Raw genomic sequence first — 27,041 nt, forward strand, 5'->3', positions numbered from 1 at the left:
AACAGGCTCTAGAAAGAGGCTCTGACCAAGTGCCCTGACCTTGGGCACTCAGAGTCAATTTGCTGTGATCAATTTGCCTTTTTTTTTGCTCCCATCATAAGTCCCTCTTCAATTCCTTCTCTACAGATCACCAACCAAGTTCTTCACCCTTGACTTCTATTCCCCACACTCTGCTCCCTTCACTTCCTCTATATTCTCTAAGGCCTCACACACCTGTTTTCACCATAGCTGCTGTAGTGCATTCCCAGCTGTGTTAGCCTTTAAAAAAATAGCAGTAAGAAACAGCATTGGTATAGGATAGTGGCTAAGAAAATGACCTTTGATTTGGGAGATTCCTGCTATAAACCCACTGGCTGGCTTTAGGGAAGCCACATCCTCTCAAGCTTTCATCTGGGAGTAGTGTTGCCAACCTCTAGGTGGGGCTTAGCAATCGCCTAGAATTTCAACCAATTTCCAAATGACAGAGTTTACAGAGAAAATGGCTGCTTTGGAGGCTAGACTCTATGGCATTATACCCTACTGAACTCCCTCCCCAGGCTCCATCTCCAACATCTCCAGGAATTTTTCAACTTGGAATTGACAGCTTATTTGAGGACAATAATTCTGTTCTGCCTTAGAGCCTAACAATATATTATGTTTTCTCCAGGTTCTCATAGGTATATGTCATCAATTCACAAGAAGACCCCATTGAGACAAATAGTACTTCCCTGGACTATTTCAGATTAGGGAAATGTCACAAGGGAGAAAGGTTGAAGCTCCTGTTCACGTACCACAGTCCTGATCTGACTAGGAACTAGGTTTCTAGCATGAACAATCAACAGATGTCTGATTTCAGCAGCCTGTGGAGGTCCTGTGGAAAAATGTACTTTGTAGTTAGGCCCTTAAAGGCTGTTCTAGGAGTTACAATGAGATAATGTACGTGAAGAGCACTGAACACTGAAAATGTTATATAAAAGATACGTGCTATTAATGATAAGGTTATTACCTTGCTACGAATAAAGTGGCACAACTCTTTGGTTCATGCTCTTGTGGGTTTTCTTCCCATTGTAGATTTCAAAAAGAAAGCAGACAGACTAAAGTAATAGCAAAGTAAGTTTTTGTGTGAAGATATTTAACTATTCCCACTTCAGTAATGTGCTGGCTATTTTCTGCTTCCCTCTACACACTTCACTGACTGAATGAGGCTGCATCCTCACTTGATTGGATATTGCACTGTTCCGTAAATATAAAAACACACTAATTACAATTAAATCACCATCCAAAAACCAGTTAGGAGTGTTCTAATATTCAGTTGATAATTTCTAATCTGTTTGTCCTCTTCCTTAACTTTTGTTTCACTTTCCGTTTTGGATTGGTTGAGAGAAATTGCCTCTTTTTCCCCATTTGCCAAGAAAAAGGCCCTCATAAGATAAAAATGCACCAATTTCAGCATCAATTACACCATCTCAGGCACATACACTAGCTCATCTTCTAACACTGTATATGCCATTAAGTGCCCTTTGGTTCTCTACATAGCGTAGACAGGTCAAACCCTATGCCAAAGGATAAATGAACACAAATCTGACATTAAGAATCACAAAATTGAGAAATCTGTAGGAGAACACTTCAGCTTTCCAGGACATTCAGTGAGTGACCTCAGAGTAGCAGTTTTATTATAAAGGAACTTCAGGAACAGACTGGAAAGAGAAACTGCTGAATTAAAGCACTTGGAAGGCTCCTCCTGCCACGACTTAGCGGAGATCTTGGGTTTTTAATCTCATTACATATGCTAAATTCATTCAGTCCTTGTATATGTATTCTCAACACAAAGGGCTATAAACCCATCCTCTTTATTTTAGTGCATTTCTTATTTGGAATAGTAGACTAGAATAGGGATGTAATGTAATGCAATTAATATTGGAATGGTATATTAGAATGCATTTATCTGTTCTGGTAACAGAGGAGACTAACACTGCACTGCAAATCATCCCACCTCAAAGAAAAAGATGCTGTTAGTTATCTCCTTGCTTGAGAGGAGATGGAGCATAACAACATTGCAGTTAATTACTCCTAGCACTCCACAATTAAGAAGGATACATTTACACATCTATCTCCAATTTTTACACATTTATTTGCTTCACTGTTTCCCCCCAGAATTAAATTCAAACAATGATGATGTAAATTTAGCTTGTTATTCCTGTTTGCATCTGTTAAAACATCTGCATTACGTTGTCTGCTAATTTGCTGTTCAATCTCTGCCTTATTTGTTTGGACTGGTAAATCTCATTTCATTTTATCTGAGGAAGTGTCCATCCACATGAAAGTTCATACCTTGAAGAAAATGTTGGTCTTAAAGGTGCCACTAGACTCAAATTTTGTTCTGCTTTAGATCAACTTGACTACCCACCTGGATCTGTGGTACTTAATGATAGCCTAATGACATTCCTCAGTTGGCAAACCCAAACTCCATAAAAGCCTAGGGGACGAGGATAGTCTCTATTGTTAACTGGCAAGTGGGAGAGCATTTCAAAAGCTGGCAAATGTCTGCAAACATGATCTTTATCTGATTTTAAAAACTATTTAGAGTCGTCAAATAGAGACTGCTGCTCTCTCTTTGCGTGGGTTTCAGTCAATGCCTGCCAAACTCAGCATAACTCGTGGGCAAATATGCATACATTCATGGAAATCTCTTGGATAGATTCCGTGTCTGGCCTCTACTTTGCTTCTTGAGAGGAAAAGTGAAACTGACTAACTTAGTTGCTTTTTCTGAGGGCTGCCACCTGCCACTCCTTCTTCTGGAGCCAGATGTGGCCCAAGGGGGGGTTGTAGTAATTGCCACAGGACCAAAACAGGGAATTTTATCCTTATCCTTTTCTCACACTGTAGCAGGTTCCCAGTTTGTTTGTTTTTTTAAAATCACAAAATTATAAATTAGAGGATAGCACTGTCTTGGTAACTGTGCTTTATTTGATGTGGTTCCAGATCAGTCATCCTCCATACTGGGGCCTTTCCACAGTGTGACCCTGACCAGAGCAGGTCCTACTAAAAGTTCAGTTTGTAACACAGTTCCTTCCTATTCCAGCCTCTCACATAATACTCAAGCCATTGAGTGTCCCAGATAGCTGTCCATGATTTGTGTATTGCTAAATCTAAATGCAGCCTTGGAATATCTGTAAGAAGACTTTGGACAGAATGTTATGGATAGGAGAAAGTAGGGCTTTTATGGCCCTCTTCCTGAGCTTTGCATTTTTGTCTGTTTCCCACAACTTCCCTCTTAAAATTTTCCATCTTGTCTGCAAGAAATGTTCTTAACTATAGCAATCAGAATAATTATGCAAACAACATTTATGAACATTTCCATATTCCTGCATGCAGAACTTGAATCATTTTGGCACAGGTCTCTCATTATGATCCAAATATAAGCATAATCAAAAGGAGATGGCATTTGCCTGCTCCCTGCATTTCAGCAGGAACCTTCACCTACTAAACTTCTGACTTTAAGCAAGTGGAGGAAAGAATCTGCTGACTCTTCCCTGCATCTTGTTTTATGCTTTAACACATTACTGTAACAAGTTTTAATTAATGCAGCATATTTCTGTGAACAACTGCTGCTGAGAAACACTCTGGTACATGATTTATTGCAGTGATTGTGTATCTGGGGTGATGTGCTTGTTGCCTGCATGTATATGTGTTGATTATGCTCTCCAGCATCACACTGACCTTGGGGGTGTTGACAACTGCTGCAAAGGCATGCCACATTGATTCTTTATTCTTGCCATTTATCATTAGAAAATTTTCTGTTTCTGATGCAGAATGCATATATGGCCTTGGATTTGAAAGATGGCATTTCACTGGTGGATATGCACATTTAGGGTTTGACTGTCACTCAATCTGAAACTGTGTGGCTTCCTTTGCTGTGGTCCTGGACTAATACCAGGGTCTAGAAACCATTGTGTTTCTCATATCAAAAGATGGCTTTTGATTTTATTTCCCCCCTCCTATTTGCAAGAATGAGTTCTGCCAGTGGCAGACCTAGTTACCTTTTTGTAATTGTTTTTGGAGTTGATTGAAGTTCTCTTCTGTCAATGCCAGTGAATCAGCACTTCTTCTGGTGAAAGCAGGGGGTGATTTTAGCCCTTCCCATGGCTGACTGTCATTTGAACTCCCACACATTTCCTGAGGGTCCCCAGGAGCAGAATTTTGGGGAGAATAATAAGCTATACTAGGAAGGGGGAAAATCCCATTCTGTGGGCTTTGTTCTACTTGCAGTAGTTTCTATCCAACCCGTTATAATTTGGTAAAAATGGTAAGTTAGACACCGGACGGTAGTTTGCCAATTCGGCCGGGTCTGCTGTACTTTTTTTTAGGAGAGGGCGAACCAACGCCTCTTTCAAAGGCGTTGGGAAGATCCCTCGTAGAGGGGCACTTCCCAACGCCTTTGAAAGAGGCGTTGGTTCGCCCTCTCCTAAAAAAAAGTACAGCAGACCCGGCCGAATTGGCAAACTACCGTCCGGTGTCTAACTTACCATTTTTAGGTAAAATTATTGAGAGGGCAGTGGTGTTGCAGCTACAGAGGTTCCTAGATGACGCTTCCGTTCTTGACCCGTGCCAGTCTGGGTTCCGACCGGGCCATGGGACGGAGACAGTGCTGGTCGCCTTGGTAGATGACCTCCAGCGGCATCTGGATCGGGGCGGCGCCGCGGTACTGATGTTATTAGACCTGTCGGCGGCATTTGATACAGTCGACCACCAGTTGCTAAAGCGTCGCCTCGCCGACATAGGGGTTGGGGGGTTGGCCCTACAATGGCTTTCCTCCTTCCTCTCTGATCGGGGACAAAGGGTGGCCATTGGGGGTGAGCGATCCCAGAGGCGCACACTTGACTGTGGGGTGCCTCAGGGAGCAGTTCTCTCCCCAATGTTGTTCAACATCTATATGCGCCCCCTTGCCCAGATTGTCCGGAGGTTTGGGCTGGGTTGCCATCAATATGCGGATGACACCCAGCTCTATCTGCTAATGGATGGCCGGCCTGGCTCCGCCCCGGGGAACCTGGATCGGGCCTTACAGGCTGTGGCGACGTGGCTCAGATTGAGTGGATTGAAGTTGAATCCAGCGAAGACAGAGGTCCTTTGTGTGGGTCGTGGCGCTCGGGGAGGGGAAATAGCTCTCCCAACTTTCGATGGCGCACCATTGGAACCAGCGCGCCAGGTAAAAAGTTTGGGTGTTTTACTGGAGCCTTCATTATCAATGGAGGCCCAGATAGCAGCCACTGCCAAGTCAGCATTCTTCCATCTGAAGCGGGCAAGGCAGTTGGCCCCCTTCCTGGAGCGCCGGGACCTCGCAACAGTGATCCATGCAACGGTCACCTCAAGATTGGACTACTGTAATGCCCTCTACTTGGGGCTACCTCTGTGCCGGACTCGGAAGCTACAGCTGGTGCAGAACGCGTCGGCCAGGCTACTGTTAGGGCTCTCGAAATGGGAGCACATACGGCCGGGGCTGCGCGGACTGCACTGGCTACCAATTATCTACCGAGTCCAGTACAAAGTGTTGGTTATCACCTTTAAAGCCCTATATGGCCGAGGACCAGCCTACCTAAGGGACCGTCTCTCCCCATATGAACCCCAGAGGGCACTGAGGTCAGTGGGTAAAAACAAAATGACCATCCCTGGGCCGAGAGAGGTCAAACTCCAACATACTAGAGTACGGGCCTTTTCAGCGGCTGCACCGGCATTGTGGAACCAGCTTCCGGAGGAGGTGCGGGCCCTGCGGGACCTCGGCCAGTTCCGCAGGGCCTGCAAGACCGCCCTTTTTAGGCAAGCTTATAACGACACTGACTGCTGAGTTGCCTGGTGTAAGAACCGCCATCTATAAGACTACCTAAACTGGCAGAACCAGCGCCATAACAGCTCAATCGCTGCCAGATACACTCATATATATCTAGGCTAACGAAAATCATGTATTTTAACTTAACTGACTGGTTTTTATGCTTAATTTTAATTGTTAAATTTAAAGTTTTATCATTTATGTTAATGTCTAAGTTGTTGTTAGCCGCCCTGAGCCGCCTAGGCGGGGAGGGCGGGATAGAAATAAAAGTTATTATTATTATTATTATTATTATTATAATTTAAAAAAAAATACTCCATAAATTGGGCTGAAGTTTTGTCTGCCCATCCCAGGAGGGTAGGTGCTATGCAAAAATTGTAAATGAAGGATTATATTTCTCTCTCATTCTTTGGGGAGCTCAGAACAGTGCTTCATAACCCTCTGACGATCCTGTGAGGAGGTTAGGCTTTTAGATCCTAAACAGTAAAAAACTAACCTGTGGGTGGGCTTTCACAAGGGCGGACTTTCTCAGTAGGAATGAGTTGTTCCTGCTCTGCTGAATTTTCTGCTCTTTGGAATGGGTTCTCTGCTGAGATCCATGAGGGCTGTTTCTGGCTGGTTTCAAACTTTACTGTTTCAGTGAGATTATAAAGGAATGGAGAGAGTGCTGATTAGAGATTTGGAAAATATGTAGTTTACTTGTCCATATCTGAAGTTTTATTTTACAGTAATCCTGTTCTAAATGCCTGGAGTGTATGAAGAGTCCAAATATACTTTTAAAAAAGAGCTAAGTGGAGATTTCAACCTTGATATCTCTCATCCAGACCAACATAGTAGCCACTGTGCTACACTGTTTTACATAGGGTTCTCTTCTTTCATGTCTTTCTACAACCCACCTGGTTAGTCCCTGGGTCATGCAGACAGCCACCAAAAGCTAGAGACTGAGTTATGCAACCTGAAGTTCCACATTCACATCTTGCCTCAGACATGAATGTAGTTAGAGACTTTAGGAAGCCACATTCTCTCAGCCTCATCCCCCCATCTGCAGTATGGGGGCAGGAGCCTGTCCTGAAGGAGTTTGTTAGGACGAGTGTATGTGAAGTGTTGTGAACGTGGGATATGTGCTTCATACATACTAAATATCAAAAATGTTATGTCTTAAAGTAGTTCCAGTAACTGGGATGGAATTATGCACCATAGTCCAGCTCGACATAGTAATTGCCCCCCACTGCCATAGATCTTAGATGAAACAAACAATTATGTGCTTTCCAATTAAATCACTGATGATATAAGGCATAAAAATGCAAAAAAAAATTTCCTTTCATCACAACATTCATTTAAGTGCTCCTCTGGGTTGCATTTATGAATTTGAGTTTTAGTACCTTACATTAAAATATCCAGGAGGATGGGAACAAATCACAATTACACAATATTCAATGATGCAGAGACTAGGGTTGCTAGCCCTGGCTTGAGAAATTCCTGGAGATTTAGAGGGTGGAACCTGGGAAGGGTGGTGTTTGGGAAGAGGAGGGACTTTAGCAGGGTATATTGCCAGAGAGTCTAACTTCCAAAGCAGCCATTTTCTTCAGGGGAATTGATAGGTATGATGGCCTCCAGTGGGTCCTCTGGAATTACAGCTTACCTCCAGGCTACAAAGATCAGTTCCCCTGGAGAAAATGGATGCTTTGTAGGATGGACTCTTTGGCACTGTACCCCATGGAGGTCCCTGTCCTCCCCAGGCCCAGTTCCCAAATCTTCAGGAGTTTTCCAGCCTGGATCTGGCAACCCTACCCCACCCCTCCAATCCCCTGCTGGTGGCCAGAAATAGGGTGGCCATAATATCTGCAGGCCAGCCACGGACACCTTGAGGGGGGGAATGATGTGTGTGTGCGCGCGCTGCCGGAAACAGGAAGTGACGTCACTTCCGGTGACGTCACTTCCGGTGACGGCATGCCACCGCCGGAAACAGGAAGTGACATCACTTCCTGTGACATTATTCCCCCCAAATGACATCATTTCCCCCAAATGCCACTGCCGGAAACAGGAAGTGACATCACTTCCTGTGACATTATTCCCCCCAAATGACATCATTTCCCCCAAATGCCACTGCCGGAAACAGGAAGTGACTTCACAGCACTTCCTGTGACGTCCCCAAAAATCCCCCAAATATCACCGCCGGAAACACCAAGATTATTTATAGAGAGGGAAAGGGGGAAATAAAGTTAAATAAAACTCTTTTTTTACTTTTTTCAAAGTGAGAAGACTAGAGAGAACGGGTTCCACGCTGAGAAGCCAGTCAGATTCCAGTGAGATTCCAGGGGAAGTTCTCCAAGAGAGTTATGCCTACACTATTAGTACAGTGTAGTGAAGCAGAATTACAGAAATCCTGACTGTCATTTGGAATAAAAAGAGCTGTTCCTCAAGGACAGAGTCAACCATGCTTTGCTGTTATGTATGAATGCAGCTAAGGGACCATTTGCAAAGGTGGTATTGATGTAAAAATTCCCCCATCTACTGACTATTCCATAAGATGTCCCTTAATCTTTAAACCTATATTAGAAGCATCTCTGCTTTAGATGGTGGGAAAGTGGTACACTGTAGGAGGGCACTAGAGCAGAGACACTGTACACATCTTGTAGAGAAAGAAGTACTTTTCTTCCTTTCTCAATGGACACTCAATTAAATTGCTGAGCAACGGATAAACAGAAGTTCTTCTTCACTCAAAAGGTGATTAACACATGGAATTCACTGCCACAGGAGGTGGTAGCAGCAACAAGCACAGACAGCTTCAAGAGGGGATTGGATAAACATATGGCGCAGAGGTCCATCAGTGGCTATTAGCCACAAGGTATCGATGGAACTCTCTGTCTGGGGCAAGTGATGCTCTGTATTTTTGGTGCTTGGTGGGGGGCAACAGTGGGAGGGCTTCTAGTGTCCTGGCCCCACTACTGGACCTCCTGATAGCCCCTAGTTTTTTTTTATTTATATCCCGCCCTCCCCGCTGGGGCAGGCTCAGGGCGGCTAACAACACAATTCAAGTTTAGCTATACAGATAGATAAAATTACAGTTAAACAACATGAACATTTAATTAAAAATCTGCTTAAGTTTTAAAATTAAATTAAATTAAATTAATAAAAGTGCTAATGCTATGTATACTTTATGTTTGCTTTTATGATGGCGGTTTCCTTAGCAATTTCCATTTTCATCAGCGAAAGCCAGTCGGAAGAGGAAGGTCTTGCAGGCCCTGCGGAACTGTTCAAGGTCCCGCAGGGCCCGCATTTCCTCTGGAAGTTGGTTCCATAGGCTCGGAGCTATAGAGGAGAAGGCCCGATTGCGGGTACATTGCAACTTCACCTCTCTCGGTCCGGGAATAGTCAACAGGTTTTTCCCGGCTGACCTCAGTGCTCTCTGGGGTTCATATGGGGAGAGACGGTCCCTAAGGTAGACAGGTCCTCGACCATATAGGGCTTTTGGGCCACTGTGTTTTTGTGCCACCTTCATCACTTTCGGGGTGTGGATCCCCCAGTGGGGTGGGCTCCCGACTCCCTCCGCCGGCTGTTTCTGATAGCCCTGCGCCCCCTCTTTCATTTGATATGTGTCCCGTGCGGGTGCCACCCTCCTGCTGGGAGATGCCGCACAATGAGCCCCCTTGAGGCTTATGGCGGCAGGGCTCGGGGGAAGTGAGCTAGACTGCTGTTCTTTTGAGGGGTTATAGAGTGTTTCGAGCCCGTCCCTGTGGCATCGGTCCCATCGTTGTGGGACCCAGGGGGCCGGCGCGGCGGCCCGCTGAAGCAGCCTGTCGGTCACTTCCGGGTTCCTGTCCTGCATCTCGACCTGTGTTATTAGTGACAGGCTGCTTCGGCGGGCCGCCACGCCGGCCCCCTGGGTCCCACAACGATGCCATAAGCCTCAAGGGGGCCGCCATAAGCCTCAAGGGGGCTCATTTTGCGGCATCTCCCGGCGGGAGGGTGGCACCCGCACGGGACACATATCAAATGAAAGAGGGGGCACAGGGCTATCAGAAACAGCTGGCGGAGGGAGTCGGGAGCCCACCCCACTGGGGGATCCACACCCCGAAAGTGATGAAGGTGATGAAAGTGATGAATATCCTACATCTCCTGAAAGCTTTTCTGTTAAACTTCTCTCTAGGAAGGAGGGAGGGAGCCTCGCCGAGAGAAAATCCTCCCCGCCCCCGGGAGCGCCTCGACTGACTCCAGTGCGAACAGATTGCGGCTCGCCTCCCCCCGCCCGGCCCGGCCTCGCCTTGCTTCCCCTCCCCCGCGGCCGCCGAGAGACCCCCTGCCCGCCCGCTCACCTCCTATTGCCACTCCGGCTCCATCCTGCCAGCGCGCTCTTCCATGGCGCGCAGTGCCAGCCAGGCGCTCCGGCCCTGCGCGGTGCGGCCCAGCCCTGCCCAGCCTCTAGGAAGCCGGGGAGGGGAGGGGAGAGGCGGCGGCGGCGGGAGAGTCAGGCGCCTCCAGCCGGGACTGCCGGATGAGGGGCGTGCGCTTTGGTCACGGCCCCTTGCCGTGCGCCCTAGGCGAGGCGGCCCCGCTCGGCTGTCCCCCTGAAGAGCGAAACAAAACCGCCGCCCCTCTCAGGCTAGGGTTGCCAGGCCCAGCCCAGCCCAGCAGGAGACCGGGAGTGGGGACATAAGAAGTTCAGCAGGGAAGGCGAGGAGGGCCTCTCCCTCCGGCTACCAGCGCAGCGCAGCTCCCCTCCCGCCTTCCGCATCACCCCTCCCGCCTTCCGCATCACCCCTGACCTTACCAAGTCCTTGGCTCGGAAGGCCAGCGCGCCTCCACCGCAGCCATGCCGCCTCCTCCTCCGGCCACGGCTCAGTTCAGCAGCACCAGCGCCGCCGCCTCCTCCTTCTCCTCCGAGGCCGGACCAGCATGCTCCTTGCCGCCCGTGCAGCAGAGGGGCCAGGCGGAGAAGCGAAGCAGGCTGGGCGGAGAAATGAAGCAGGCCCACGCAGGCCGCCTTTGCCCCTGCAGAGAGTGGAGGGGCGGGGCGCAAGTCCGGCCTGCTCCTACTCCTCCAGCGTTGCTGCTCAGGGTCCTAGAAGGACCCAGATTCGGGGCTTGCCATGCTTCTCCACAGCTGCTCCTCCGAGATGGGCTCTCGGAGGAGCAGCTACGGAGAAGAGGCAGCAGCAGCGCAGCCTCCCCCCGCTTCCACCGGCTCCTCTCGCTGGCTAAACCGGGATTTTTAATGGTCCCGGGATAGCCAGCCCGGGAGGCAGGAATTTGGGGGCCTTAGCGGGACTTTCCCGGGTGGTCGGGACGATCTGGCCACCCTACCAGGTAACTGTAGGAACTGATCTCTGTCTGGAGGCCAGTTGTAATCCCAGGAGATCTCCAACTACCACCTGGAAGCTGGCAACCCTGAACTGCAGACAGAATTGCTAACCAAAGCTGTAATAGCTTTCCTGCTGTTGTGGAGATACGGTTTCCCATTTCTGCAGTGGTCACAACACACCCAAGCCAGATTTTTTAATGAATTTCTTTGTTGTGTTGAGATTTAATTAGCTCAGCTTTCAGTGTTGGGGAGGGAAAACAATATTTGCCTTTTAAAGCATTGGGTGAAGACTGAGTTGTGAATGGCTGTGCAGAGGCCAAAGACAATCTCCCTCATGCTATATCTTTGTTGGTGGACATTAGTAGTTGAAAAAAGACAGAGAGAACACACCTGAAATATAGGCCAGTAAATATAATGAGAGAGGTCTGTGCTAGACAAGAAAACTGTTGCAGAATGAGAAAGAGAGAGGCTAGGAATGGCATCAGAAAAAGCAAATAGGAAGGTGCTGAGGCCCTGTGGCCTTGGAATAACCTATCAATGTACAGCAGCAAAAACCACAGCTTGACTTCTGTTTCTGGGTGATAGATAGCATTCCGCTCTCCTCCAACTGCTCCTCTGTCCTTCGACATATGGGAGAATTGGCAGCCCTGCATGGGAGATGGTGACTCCTGCCTCCCTGCCAGATAGTCAGCAGACAAACAGCAGTGGCAGTTCACACCTACCTGAGTGAACAGAGATGACTGTTTGAAGGAACAGCAGCCAATCAAGATGAGGAGCAGCAGCCACTATTAGCTTGCCTGTTTTTTCTATCTTAGGTTTCCCTGGAATGGCCTTGGGTAGGACAGAAGAGGGGGAGAAGGAACAGAGAACCCAGTGATTAAAGAGGGGAGTAATAGGTGGGATGTAGAAAAGGTGACTTAGTAGGGCTGCCAGTCTCATGTGAGGCCTGGAACTGATCTCCAGCTGGCAGAGGTCAGCTCCTGTGGAGAAAATGGCTGCTTTGCAGGGTGGAGACTATGGCATTGTACCATGCTGAAGCCCCTCCCCTCCCCTCCCTCTCCCGGTCAAAGTCTCCAGGTATTTTCCAACACAAACCTGGCAACCTAGTTTAGGGAACAAGTTAAGGTGAGGCAATGCTGGACAGTAGAAACCAGAGCATTGAGTAAGTTGTGTCAGGCAAGATAATCAGTTTGTATTCTGCATCCTCCCATTTTTTAGGAAACTAGGATGGCAAAATCAGTGTCCTTACAGTGGTTTGGTTAAGGAGACAGTAGTAGAACTGCTCATTTTGGTGCATCTTGATTCTTGGTTTGTGTCTGCCATTTTAAATAGTTGGGCTTAAATATTTTTACAGTTCTGTTAATGGAAAAATCCGAACTTAGTCACATGTTATCAGCTTGGAAAGTGGTACCAGTTTTGATTAGCAGCATTTAGAAGTCATGTATCTTTTTAAAAACTTCTTTTTCAGAAATTCCTCTGCAGTGACCCTCACAGAAACCAGTGGGAATATTTTCAACTGTCCAGCACCTTGATTATATGAAAAGGCTGGCTTGCCTAATAGGCAGCAGCCTTGGCTGTCCAGAAAGAATGAGAAGGTGTGTGCCCTTCACTCTGGTGGTTCTCCTTGTGGTCTCATCAGTGGGATACCCCTCCAGACGTTCTGCAATGGACTTGGATGCTACACCCCGAATGACAATTGTCTATAACGGTAAAGAAACTCTTCAGGTTTTCCTTGATTAAAATATTCTTGTTTGTTAGACATATTTGCAGTGTGTATGAGGCTGTGCTCATAGATGATTGTGTGCCTTAAAGAGGCATACAGAATGCAAATCCCATGTTCTCTGCCTTTATTATCTCTCTCCATGCATTTTTAGTCGTTATTTACATGAGTGCAGCTTTCCACATGTATTAAGGTTGACATAAGAATGTTATGACAGGTTGCTTTGACCTCACTGCCTGGCCCTCTTGTTTTTGCTGTGAATTGCAAAGCCCACACAGTTCCACCTACCTTGCTGGTCTTGTTTATATGTGAGGAAGAAGAGCCATTGGAAAGCCAGGGGAATTTGCCTTGACATTACTTTTAAATTACTTTAGACTTAGATTAACTTCTTGATTTGGTAAATAAATGTTAGTGTAAAGTGAGTAGAATAAGTTAATTCTGTAAACATTCCCTCAAATGTGGCCATATCAGACATTCTCCCCCTCATGGTGTAATTACTAATATACAGAAAAGAGTTTTCTGAGCCCTAGATGTACATTTTGGGAGGGACTGGTCCTGTATATATAAAGGATTTTGTGGCAAAATATTTGGCATCCTTGTTTCTTTCCCTCTTAAATGGTGATCAGAGGCTGATGAAGCCAGTTCTTACCTGCCTGGTCCCTAACCAATGAGAAGCACCTGTGATGTGAGGCAGAGTGGGTCTTCATAGGACTGCTGTTAACACACAGCATGAATTTGTTTAGCCTTCTGAATGATACCAGCTGGGGCAATTGATAATTATTTGGCGATACTTGCTTTTACTTAAGGCTTAATATGAGAGTGATGAGAGCTTGGTGATTTTTCTGTGACAAAATGACAATGATAGCAAGCAAAAGCTGTGTTTGCTTTATAGACTGGCAGAAGGTGCTTTAACCCTTTGCAGGGAAGAGGCAAATGTTCAATTATATAAATTCCTTTCATTGAAGCAGGCTTTTAAGGAGTGTATCCAGGGCTTTTAAGCTGTATCCAGATATCACATTTTCTGTGTGGTAGTAAAACACTTTATTTCTGGAGTCCTTGGCTCTCAGTGGCAAAACTGGGACATTAATAAGGATGCTAATGTACCCCACTAATTTCCCATTGATACTTCAGAATGAGCAGTCTTGTGTAATGTGTCTGTTCTAGAGGAGTATTTGAAACACTGGAAATAGGGGGAAATGGCAATGGATGGGTGCACATGCCCCTGGTGGTTAGCATGCAAGAGAATAAAACTTGACAAAACTAGTGGTTTTTCTGTAGAATGCAGCACCATGATGCTGCTGAGAAGCATAATGGTGGTTATTGCTTATCTTGTGGTAAGTATTTTTAACCACAGAGGAAATGTCACATTTGAGAGGCCTCATTCACAGTCCTGCAGTTTGGTCCCACCCTTCTTGTTTTTTTCACTGGGGAAGAGGGAGACAGGGAGAACCTGCTTTAAGAGCCATGGGCTCTCGCTATGTGGGAGCTGCGGCTGATTATTACATGCCAGATTGGAACTGTCAGCACTGCTGTCTTTTGCCTCAACATGCGCGTCTGATTACATCAGCATCTCAGAGCAATCTCCTGTGCTCCAGTTTCCTGGAGACCCTGAGGCATTACAAACACATGATCACAAGCCACTTCTCGTATGTGCAGGAGAGGGGGGACAGGTGTTAAGAATGTCCTGTGCTTTGCCTCTGCTTGTGCATAGATCTTCTGTCTTGGTGCCTCTGGGTAACTTCTGAATTCTTAAACTGTGTTGGCCAATCAGCACCTGCCTGCATTAACTATTGTTGGATAATGCCAAGGTTTTGCATAGTCTGTTCTTCCTCTCCAATAGAAGAAAATATCACTTGGGTGCATACATGAGTTTAGGTTTGTTTTAAAAATCTAATTTACTTTGATTGCAAAATTTGCATTTTTAAATGCCTGAAGTGATTAGGAAGCTTCAGGTCCTAAATTCAGGCTTTGATTTTCATGGTATATTATAGACTCATTTTATCCATATTTTACCCATCCTCTTTCTGGTCAGTCTTCTCCTCTAACTCTTACATATGTACATTGTATGCATATTCCGAAATGATTGGTGTTAAATGGTATTCTGTTGTCCCATATCTTGGAAGCATTTTCCTGCCATAGCCAGAGAATTACCAGGGTGCTGAAGAAGGAAGAGACAATTGAATTGAGATTGTGGAGAAAAGGGATCTTAGTTTTCCTGCTTCAGGCACAGAAATATCTAACTTTAGTAGAGATACACCCTTTAAAATCCATTGATATCAATGGGCATAGATACTGGTGATTCTCTTTAGAATTGCACTTTATGAGAAGCTGGAAGCTTTGCACTTTATGAGAGGCTGGAAGTAAGTTTTGCAGTTTCTGGCAAAGACTACGATAGCAGAGGATATGATGGGAGTGGAGGGACTTGAGCTATGGCCCATTGAGAAGGATGAGGGAAATGCATGGGCAGCTCAGTACGTGTTGCCACCTGAGGTCATATGCTTCCACCACTGTTCAGCTTCCTTTCCTATTTGGATTTCAGATTTCAAGTATACATTGAAAAATATACAAACACAAATTAACAGAATTCAGTTAGCTACTCTTTGGGGAAACCAAATATATAAATGTAGGAGAGTGGCTGGGGAGCTAAAACTAGAATCTACCTGAGTATGGAGAAAGACAGTGCAAGTGCAATGAACCATTCAGCACCCTGCTAGCAAATTCCCTTTGTTGGAATGGCTTTTAGTTAGAGCTAGATGTCCCTCTAAAGAGCTGATCTGGATGATTAAGTGCTCCTTTTCCCCAAACCAGCATCTCATTAATCTTCGTTGACTGTACTAAAGATTTGAACTGTTCACTTCCCTTTCCCTCTCTCTAAGCTCTCAGGCCTCCTTTGACCCTTTCAGAGGAAGTAGCACTTGAGGAAACAAGGAATCATCTTTTAGGGGTGCTTTTATATTTGCCTATTGCTGGTGCATTGATTTATTCATTTAACCTTTTGTTTATAGTTATCAGTTTTAACACTAAAGCAGTTATAAAGCCAATAATTAAGACAAAAATAAAACAGAAAGAGTGACAGGGAAAAACCCCCACTTTCATCTGCATTCTGAAAGGTGTGGTAAAAACATAATATGTCTGCTAACAGGAGAAAAGCAAAAAAAAGATTAAGCATTGATGTTATGGCTGCAAGGTAACACTCAGTGTTTGGCAAATAGGGAACACCAGGGCTTTTTTTGAGCAGGAACGCACAAGAACGCAGTTCTGACTGGCCTGGTGTCAGGGAGTGTGGCCTAATATGTAAATGAATTCCTGCTAGGCTTTTTCTACAAAAAACCCTATGCGAAACAATAGTAACACCAGGGGGTGTGGGCTAATATGCAAATGAGTTCCTGCTGGGCTTTTCTACCAGAAAAAGCCCTGGGCAACACTCAGGGATACCAGAAGCTACTAAAGAGGGACCCAAAGCATTTGTGATAAGAAGCAATGAAGAGTTGCAGAGGGGCTCAGAAGAGAGTTGAAGGGTTGGATTGGTTTTGTAGGAAGGAGGCAAGAACTCTATTGTGGCTCAAAACAAGCCACAAGGGCTGGTGAAGCTGGAGGGAAACAATGCTGCCAAGCCTAAGACTTCCATACCTAGCCCGGGAATTGAGATGGGTTAGAGGTATTTAAATTTTTTAAATATATATATTTATTTTAAAATAGAAAAACAATACAATACACAATTAAAGGAAGCATTGTCACACATACACATTTGTGTACATTTGAAAAAGAAAGTTTACAAAATATTTACAATAAAGGTAAAGTTGGCATTATCTCTGGGATTTCTTTATAATTTTGCAAATACTCTAAAATTGGATACCAAATTGCAAAAAAAACCCACATCATTTTTCATTTCCACTTGTTTTTTAATTCAGATCAGTTAACTTAGCCTTTATATGTGTGTGTGTGTGTATGAATTTAATTTATTTGAAGAATTTGTATGCTTATCTGCCTGATAACAGGTTTCCAAGATGCCTCTCAATGAACGGAAGTATACAAAAATACAAATAAATGTAAGGTTTATTTTTAAAGGTGGCAGTATCCAATGAAAGCTTGGGTAAAATGATGATATGAAATGTCTTCTCCCCAGGTCTCAGATGTTCTTGTTGCTGCTGCTCTTTAAGTTTGTACAGTGACTGTGGGAAAATAGCTCCCCCAATTTCTGCAGTTCTCATCCAGAAGGTATATTATGAAGTTTTCTGCACTTGTATTCATGCTTCTGAACAAGACAGAAAACTAACAATGCAGATATTAGATTTTGGCATGGAGAGCATGAAGCCTAGATTCTGTTTAAGCTTTCAGTAATATATTTCTATCCTTGCCATTTCCATGGAAACAAAAGTTAACTTGCCTGGGAGTGCAGTGCAGGCTTTCATCCAGTGTTACAATGCGCTTGAGAAGCTGTGGGACAGACTGAGTCAATGTATCTTAAACAATAACTCACTGCAGCCCTTCCTGAACACCCAGCTCTTAAAATCCTTTTGCTCTTCTGCCTTTAGCACATTGGCCTAGTCAAGATCATAGTAAACAAGTAGCGTCACACCCATGCCACTCATGTCCTGTTCTGTGTGGATGGGTGGCCCGAACGGCTGCTTTCTGGAGTTCTTTTTCTTTTCTTATCTTTTTATTGAAGAACAGCTCAGGGGAACCCCAGATATTATCATTGTATTGATTAACCTACTATTCTTGTTGTCCCCCTTCCAGTCTTAACACCATCCGTTGTCATATTCATTCCCTTGTAAACAGGGCTTTTTTTTGTAGAAGGAACTCCTTTGCATATTAGACCACACCTCTCTTATGTAGCCAATCCTCCAAGAGCTTACAGGGCTGTTATTACATGGCCTACTGTAAGCTCTTGGAGGATTAGCTATATCAGGGGTGTGTGGCCTAATATGCAAAGGAGTTCCTGCTACAAAAAAAGCCATGCTTGTAAAGGAGAAGCAGCATCTGAATCATATTAGTTCTCTTCCTTGCCTGCCACTTTATTTTATCTGTGGGGTCTTTCATGCAGAATCCCAGTTTAGCCAGATGACACTCCAGTTTGGGTGGCTCTAAGAAACAGGCTTGCCAACTCTGGGTTGGGAAATACCTGGAGATGTTGGGGGTGGAGTGTGTGGAGAGAGAGGTTTGGTATGGGGCAGAAAGCCAGTAAGGACTATAGAGTCCACCATCCAAAACAGCCATCTTCTCCAGGGGAACTGATTTCTGTAGCCTGGAGATAAAGTCTAATTGCAGGAGATCTCCAGGCTCCATCTGAAGGTTGGCAACTCTATGGAAGTATCAAAACCAGGCTTAGGTTCCTGTTGCCATAGGTCCCACCCTTGCCCCAGGCAGACCTAGGAAGGCAAGGGCAGCGAGGCAGGGCATGCTCTCCTTCAAGCCTGCTTTCCCTTGCAAGAGAAGGCAGGCTCGAAGGAGAGCATGCTCGAAGGACAGCATGTGCTGCTCCATCTGGCACACTGGATTCTGCATGAAAGACCCCACAGATAAAATAAAGTGGCAGGCAAGGAAGGAACAGCGGGGCAGGGCATGCTCTCCTCTGAGGGAAGGCAGGCTTGAAGGTAGGCTTCCCAAATCCCCCACCTACCCGGGGGACCCCCGATTTGGAGCCTTCTTCCCCCCACTCGCCAAAAATCTGGAAAGCGGGGGGGGGGGGGAATGGCGGCCCTTCCCACCCAGCCCCGATCCCAGCAGCTTCTCCTTGCCCTTCCCACCCAGCCCCTATCACAGCAGCCTTTCTTCAGTTTTCCCAGGCTGCTTCCCGTTCCCAATCAGCTGGCTGGCGGGGTGGGGAGAGGGAGCCCCGCCTGCAAAGGACCATGTGCCTTTGCACCTCTGGAGGCTTGACTTGAAAGGCTTCAATTTAGGATGGTGTGTCTGTGTTTCTGTGAAGAAGCTGGCAGCAACTGGTGAGTAGAGAGGCCGATCCAGACTCGCCAGAAAGGGGGTGGGGAGAGAGGGAAACGTCTTCATTATTCCCTATGTGATCAATTCTCATAGGGTATAATAGAGAATTGTTCTGGAGGTTTCGGGGGCTCTGGGGGAGCTGTTTTTTGAGGTAGAGGCACCAAATTTTCAATATAGTATCTAGTGCCTCTCTCCAAAGTACCCCCCAAGTTTCAAAACGGTTGGACCAGGGGGTCCAATTCTATGAGCCCCAAAAGAAGGTGCCCCTATCCTTCATTATTTCCTATGGAAGGAAGACATTTAAAAAGGTGTGCTGTCCCTTTAAATGTGATGGCCAGAACTCTCAATTATGCTTGTCACACCCTTGTTCCTGGCTCCGCCCCCAGTGTCTCCTGGCTCCACCCCCAAAGTCTCCTGGCTCCACCCCCAAAGTCCCCAGATATTTCTTGAATTGGACTTGGCAACCCTATTGCTGAGGCCACCCGAGCCTTGGGAGGCTTCCACAAAGTTCCAAAGGCAGCAGGTGCACTTAGAGCACACTCACTGCCATGCCCCAATTCTCTGGAAGCCTCGGCAAAGTCAAGGTGGGTGTGGGGAGAGGGGGCGCCTCATGGCCACCTACTTGAACTACTTCCACGTTCTCACCCTGCTCTTGACACAGATGCTCTTCCACTCATGAGCTTGAGTCCCTCTCTGTGTCCCTTTTGGCTAGGGTTGCCAATCCCCAGGCAGGGGATCCCCCGGTTTGGAGGCCCTTCCCCCGCTTCAGGGTCGTCAGAAAGTGGGGGGAGGGGAGGGGAATGTCTGCTGGGAACTCTGTTATTCCCTATGGAGATTTATTCCCATAGAAAATAATGGAGAATTGATCCGTGGGTCTCTGGGTCTCTGGGGGGGGGCTGTCTTTTGAGGTAGAGGCACCAAATTTTCAGTATAATATCCAGTGCCTCTCCCCAAAATATCCCCCAAGTTTCAAAACGATTGGACCAGGGGGTCCAATTCTATGAGCCCCAAAAGAAGGTGCCCCTATCCTTCATTATTTCCTATGGAAGGAAGGAATTGAAAAGGTGTCCCTTTAAATGTGATGGCCAGAACTCCCTTTGAAGTTCAATGATGCTTGTCACAGCCTTGATCTTGGCTCCACCCCCAAAGTCTCCTGGCTCCACCCCCAAAGTCCCCAGATATTTCTTAAATTGGACTTGGCAACCCTACTTGGAGGAGAGCACATGCCAGTGTGCTGTGCTGCTGTTCTCAGCTTTCCAGATCTGCGCAGACCTGGGAAGTTGAGAACCGCCGGGCAGAGGGTGGGGTTGCCCAGCAGTGTCCCTGTAGTCTAGGTGGCACCCTGGGCAGCTGCCTACCTGGCCTACTCCTATGCGCCAGCCCTGACCAGGCAGCAGAATAACATGATGGAACAGATGACTGCTCATCTTTCAGTCCTTGGTTTGCTCTTGTATGTTTGAAGAGACTCAGAAATTGCTGCTTTAAAGAATAGGGCAGGTGCTGTATAGCTGGAACTGTAGCAAGCAAGCCTTAATATGGCATCCATGGTATCCCAGCAAGACTAAAATGGCTCCTTGTTGTCTAGTGTTCCTACATCTGTAGTGGTAAGTACAGCCTTCGTTGTGCATTACAATGCAATGGACACTGGAGTCATCTGAACTTTGAAGCAGCCTGCATTGAATGAGAGATTAAGGCAGTACAGAGAGCACATTGTTTTGGAATTGTCAGATGTTTACTGTTGTACAGGTAGCTGAACTAGAATGCATCGTGTCCATCATAAAATATATTGAACAAATGTCACTGAAGAAAAATATTACAAAATGAATACTGAGAACTATACAGAATATATGAAATTGTTACAACAGTAACTCATAGAAACATAAAAGTTTTCACCATGCTGTGGTATTTTAAGGAAACTTTGGTTCTGTGTCCAGCACATGTTGAAATCTGAGTGGGCCAAAGTGTCTTCAGAAGGCAGTTGCCACCATCTGAAAAGAATATTATTAAAACACCAGAGGAAACTTTACTAGTACTTGGATGTTGTGAGGAAAAAACCCCTTACAGAAATCGTAATCAACTTGGTTGCCAGAGCACCTGGAGAAGTAGCTCACACACGTCTGGCCAGAGAGTGTGAGTGAACCTATCCAGGGGTGAAAGGGACTTATGCAGTACTAGCAGCCATAACGTTATGAAGGCACTCAATACCGGTACAAGAATGCCCACATGGAGAACAGAGGGCTTTCCGCCGTTCTGTATGACGTCCATCTCAGCCGTGGAGCGGAGGAGACTGCGCCGCCAGGAGCTATCCAGGCGAACGGTTGTGAAGCACTGATCATGGAATCCATTGTGGAGGGCTAACATCACATGCAGCCATCTTCCTACCATGCCAGACTCCATTCCAGTGAAGCAAACGGCTCACGTACTCGCCAGATGTCACCTGTGATTATAGGCAATCAACCCACCCCAGGCGTGGCTAATTGCCCAAATGTCACTGTCTTTGTCCAGCGGAACCCAAGACAAAGACTGGTGCCAAGAAGAAGACAGAAGAAGAGGAAGACCATTTTCAGCCAGAGCCAAGTTCCTTTGTGTAGACTGGGTGTTACCTTAGATAACAATTTGGCCCTTTTAGATAAGTGTGATTAAACTCAAGCACACCTCCACCCAGTGATTTCTTCTCTGTACTGTCCCCTTGGAGCATCCCCACCCTGGTCCATTTCAACCTGTTCACTCAGGTATCCAGGACCCAAGCCTGCTCATTGGTCAGGAATGGGCACCCAATTAGGTGCCACCAATGAACTTTCTATTGGCTATCGCAGTAGTCCAGCCCTTATGGTCACTGTGGAGCCTCCCCTTTTTGGGAGGTCATGCATCAGCTGACCACCTTCCTCCTCCCTCGTACCTCCCATCCCCTAAGGGCTCAAGAAAGTCCTTATAACCTGTGGACTAGCTACCCACAGGTGTGCTTCTAGCAGTATCCCAATTCTGCTGTCTAGATCCATCCCCGATTCCTGATCCGTTTTGGGTCCCCTCTCCCACTTCCTCGCTTGTCGCCATTGGAGCTTTCCTTGAAGACGACTACGATTGGTAAATATCACCCTGTTTGTCTACCCATGTGTTCTCTCTCTCTCTCTTTTTCTTAGGACTGTATGTATGGTTTTATGAGTATTTTATCTTGTATGGAAGCCTATATTTTTCTGGAATAAATTTTAATTGTTTTATTTAATTAGAGTCCCTAATGTTTTTAAGTATTAGTTTCTGGATGTGGAATCCTGTATATACAGGTAAAAGATCCTGATTAAGCCAGGTGCCCACCTGACAATTCCCCATCCTCGTTTTGAGGGCATTTTGGCTTACAATGTGGAATCAATATAATGTCTGCCTGAAAGACCACCAAAGAATTCAAGTAGAAGTCTGTTGGCTGTTAAGATTTTTACATTTATTGCTTTATTTCATTAAATATTAGCTAGTCGACTGCAGATTGCAAGGATGTAGTGGAGAAAAACTTCTTGATCAGTAAAACAGAGCCTGGACTGAGAATGCCACGGAGGAACACATGAGGAACAATTCACCAAGCAGCCCTTCTTTTATTTGTGTCTCTTAATAGTTTCAGTGGGGTATTAAAACAGTGGTGCCTGGCACAAATAACTGATGGATTTTGCTCACTCTCCAAATCAGGAGATGCACATGGATTATTGCCAATGGACCTTGTTGCAATTAAAGTTGCATTTGAAACATAAAAAATTAATCTGAAAATAATTAAATTATAACTAGAGTTCAGTATATGTCAAAGGCTCAGGCAGGAAACACTATTTTTACTCTCAATATATTCTGCTATCCCCAGATGGCTCAGGGCAAGTTATACATTGTGTAAAAATCTATGCAACAAATCTTTGGCAAACCTTCTGCTCAACTCTTTTAGTGGTTCTTTCTCCAAGGTCCCTAATGAATTTTTACAAATATGCATCTAGAACCATATATGGAGCAAACCATCTGGGACCTTCAGTTTAAAGTGGAAAAACAGATGACAAGTAAAAGAGTTAAGCGCACACACACCCCCTCTAGGGTTGCCAGCTTCCAGGTGGTGGGTGTAGATCTCTTGAGATTACAGTTGATCTCCAGGCCTTGAGAAAATGACCACTTTGGAAGGTGGACTCTGTGGCATTATATCACATTGTAGTTTTCCCTCTTCAAACCCCACTATCCTCAGCTTCCATCTCCAAAATCTCCAGGTATTTCTCACGCAAGAGCTGGCAGCCCTTCCCTCACTGCACACACTGTTCTATTCAAAATTGTAGCTGAGTCTGGTTTTCCATTTTTTAAAAAATATTTTGAGTGCAAAATAATTTTTGCCCTGAGAGTCTTAAGTAAATTTACATAACTGGGATGCACATAACTGGAAAATATAGAAGGCTGATCAAGATGCTGGTGTTGTTGTTTGTGTGTTTTTAATGGAATTAATTTATAATTTTAATTGTATTTAAATTGCTCAAATGTTTTAATTATTTTTTTTATGTTCATTGCCTTGTTGAAAGGCAGCATCAAAATGCTTTAAATAAACAAACTGAGGATCTGGGATAAATCAGCGTGGGTGGAGTAGCATCTCTTTGTGATCTGTTTCTGTGGAGGCAGCCCACATATCACTCCAATCAACCTGGGGATTCCCTGGTCATAGCCAGTGTAAGCAGTTGAGGGTTCCTCTGAGGTCATAGAAATCCCAAAGGCACTTTGCTAGAGCTGGGGGTTGGGGAGCAGGTAGTTACCTGCTCTTCCTAGCTCAGAAGACAATCTCTATGGGCAACATTTCTTGACTATCGAGGTTCTGTTTGACAAATATAATTGGGGGCCAAGAGGTTTGCCTTTTTCTTCTTTTCCCTGGCTTCTTTCTTCCTGGGCTGATCATGCTAGCTTAGCTACCAAATGATCCTGTCAATGAAAGGCTAGTCTGCATGAGCAAGCTACAAGTCACGTGTGTGCTGGGTCACTTCTACTATTTTTTTACAAGCTTAGAATGGAGTTAGACAAGAACCAGTTATATAACTCTTTATCTTTCCAGCCATCTGCACAGACACTGGAGATGGTTATTAACACATAGGTTAATGAAGCATCTAAAAGCTCAGTGTACAGGACTAATAAAAAAGATGGAGAGCAGGGAGGGGCTGTGGGTCAGTGGAGGAGTCCTCTGCTTTGCCTGCAGAAGGTCCCTCCCTGGTTCAATCTCTGGTACCTCCAGTTAAAAACAAACAAACAGATGGTAGGTGAGCTGACAGACGTTTACCTGAGACCCAGTCTGGGCAGAAGAAACTGACATTGATGGATCTGTAATCTGATTCAGTATTCAGTATAGAAGGAACTATAGTCTGATTCGTATGTGTATATGAGGAAAAGTAAGAAATATAAAATCTCCAGAAGACTGCCATATGGCTAGTTTAAGTGAACTTAAACTGGTTGCTGTCAATAAGATCCCCTATTGTTTATGGAGCCATCCTCTGTACCAGTTGCTACAGTGCTCTCTTCTCCCCTTTCCCCACCTTCCCCATATACCTTGTTTTGTATAGCTAGTGATGTCTTGGCTTCTCTGATTTGCCACCAATTCACTATTGCAACATGTGAATGTAGGGGCTCTTGCAGCTGGTGCAGGAGTTGTGTGTAGTCTTCTCGCCATCATCCTGCAGTCTTTCCTCTGCAGCATTCCCCACAAAGCATCACTAATTGCATTGTGGCTGTTTGCCAAATGGAGACAACTACAGCCCCCACTTCACAGTGGTGGCATGAGGTTAGCATGTTTAACGTTTGCAAATGTTATCTAAATACCAAATACAACAGGATCTGTTTATGGAAAAGCCTATGCTTTTAGAAACCAAGCCAAACTTTGGTCTGAAAAGGGAATTGTTTGCTGGAGGCAATTGAACTGGACTGAGAACAGAAAATTGATTTGGATCAAAAAAGTTGCATTCATGATTTGTATGTTTTGATACTGCCAAGACCGAAGCAACTCTGCTAGTTCAGAGATATGCATTTATTTGATTAGGAATTCATAAAGGAATCTATTTGTTTCAGCCATGCTCAATAGAAAAGAGCCCTTCCCTGATCTGCTGATTTTCATTTGGGATGAATATTGTAGACAAAGGTGTGAGCAACGTATTTTGCATAGAAACTTCCATTTATATATTTGCATATTTCTGAGTCTGTGGTTTTGGAGCAATAGTACAGTGAGCAGAATGATTTTATGCACTTGTTAATTAACCTGGAATTGTCACAATTCCTTTTAATTTCAGTGAGGGTCCAGACAGCATTGCTGGGAGCCTGGTCTATCCCAATGTTTTCCCTGCAATTTTTTCAGTGATTTTTAAAATTAAAATGCAATTGTAGAATCAGGCTGTTGAGCATAAAAACTATTATTGAAGTCTCTCAGGGCTGCTTTCCCTTTAAATTTTCCTCCCTTGCATCTTTTTCTAGCTTACTTAATTATTCCTGTTATCTTACAACTACAATATTCATGAAAGAGATATTAATTATGTTTTGTTTTTAGGGAGATTAAGAACTGCTTTTTGCTTAATAATACAGTTATGAGATTGCAAAAATGAGAAATGGCTTTGGCTGCTAAATGAAAAGTAGAACTTTATTCCCCTTTACCCTTCAAGAACTGATATTAATTATTGACTTGGGAATGCAGAGAAGAATTTGGAACAAAAGGAAAATTGCAGGGAGCAGCAGAACATTTGAATGGGACTTCTGAGTTAGCATAAAAAGCCATTTGAGGGAAAGGAGTGTTTGAGTAATGCAAAAGTGTCTTTCTGTTTGTGAATGCTGAAGGCATTTTAAAATTGCCAAATTCAAACTGGGAGAAAAAGTCCAGTGTGGAATACTTGTTGAATTTAGGTGAAAACTTTTTGGAGCCAAAAGTTGATAGTGAAATCTAAGGAGTTGGGTCTGGTGAGAACTATGCCAGCATAGGCAGTGCACACATTTTATATATAATAACGTATTTTGTGTCATTGCCTGCTATAGTTTGCTGTATTCTCAGATCTCATGGGTCATATTTACAACATAGTCTTCCTGACTTACAGGACTTTCCTCTGCAGATCAGGCTGCCACTTCCAAGAGCTTCAGAACTTTTGGTTTCTTGTCTATTAACATCTTGTTTTGCTGATATTATTCCTAGGCTTCTTCTTATTCCCTATGCTGGCTATAGAGTTTGTATGGTTGGATTTATCTAGGAGAGGAAGAAGTCCTGTTTCACCTCTGAACACGGGGAAGAAACGGGGGTGGGGGGGGAGGTTGTGCCCATTCCCTTCTATGCCTGATGTGCTTTGACAACTCCAGCATGGGTCTTTGCCTGACAGATCTTGCAGGAGGAGACGAAATAACTGTAGCTGGTTGCTAAATGATGGATGTTAGCAGCTCAAGTTGCATCCATCTGTGAATGACACATAATACAGCCTCTCTGGAGAGCTAAATGAAAGATTAGAAATTAATATTGTTTGAAGTTGAACTGAACTCTTTAGGCCTTTCAGTTAAGCTCGTAATGCAGGAGACAATTACAGCTGGATCTACAGCAGAATGACTTTGTAGTTGTGTTGTGATGGCAGGCACACAATTCTTTGAAGGGGGATTCTTTAGAATAGGGCATTTGTGCTGGTGTGTGAGTTGAAGGGAAGGCATTGAGACCAGATATTCATTTTAATCTTTCCCTGAATGTACATGCTTTCAGTATAATGCAATCACAGTAGCTAATTAGTGATCTGACAAATGATCACCATACTCCCTGGTAATTTCAACACAATGTGTATACATATTTTAGCATAACATGTGTCAAGCTATGTATTTGTTTATAAGAGGGAAAGAAATGATTTGGGAACAAAGAAATACAGCAGTTCCTTGAATGTGTTGTGTCCAGACATTGCCAGCTTGCTGTAGTGGTTAGGGTTAGCCTAGGTTCTGGGAGATCCCTACTCTGCCATGGAAATCATTGGAAGGTGACCTTGTTCCTGTCATTTTCCCTTAATCTAACTGTGACAAACAATTCTGTAAACAGAAAGGACTCACACAGCCTGTTATGATTTTGAGGGACCAGGCTTGTTTTGAATTGTGTACTTTCTTCTTGGTTACAGTTCTTAAGGTAGCAAGTGTAAACACTTTGGGTTTGCTGCCATGAGATAAGTTTTGTGGTGAGCAAGAAAAACCTGGAGATTGCTAAGGCAGAAGTTGCATGTAAATAACAGAGAATGTTTATTTGTTTACAGCTTGTTTTTAAAGCAGCAAAGACCTTGGGG

At 44.9% G+C, this 27,041-nt stretch overlaps 1 protein-coding gene across 2 annotated transcripts in view; it reads left to right on the top strand.

Moving 5' to 3' along the window:
• Positions 1 to 27,041, top strand: part of SEMA4G (semaphorin 4G) — a 155,810-nt gene that overhangs the window by 62,673 nt on the left and 66,096 nt on the right. For both annotated transcript variants that reach the window (XM_060241779.1, XM_060241780.1), the window contains one exon: positions 12,574 to 12,813. In XM_060241779.1, coding sequence (XP_060097762.1) covers positions 12,642 to 12,813 — 172 coding nt within the window. In that variant the 5' untranslated portion in view covers positions 12,574 to 12,641. The remainder of the gene's footprint in view (positions 1 to 12,573; positions 12,814 to 27,041) is intronic.

This window comes from Heteronotia binoei, chromosome 6 (genome assembly GCF_032191835.1).
Source record: "Heteronotia binoei isolate CCM8104 ecotype False Entrance Well chromosome 6, APGP_CSIRO_Hbin_v1, whole genome shotgun sequence".
Lineage (NCBI taxonomy): Eukaryota > Metazoa > Chordata > Lepidosauria > Squamata > Gekkonidae > Heteronotia > Heteronotia binoei.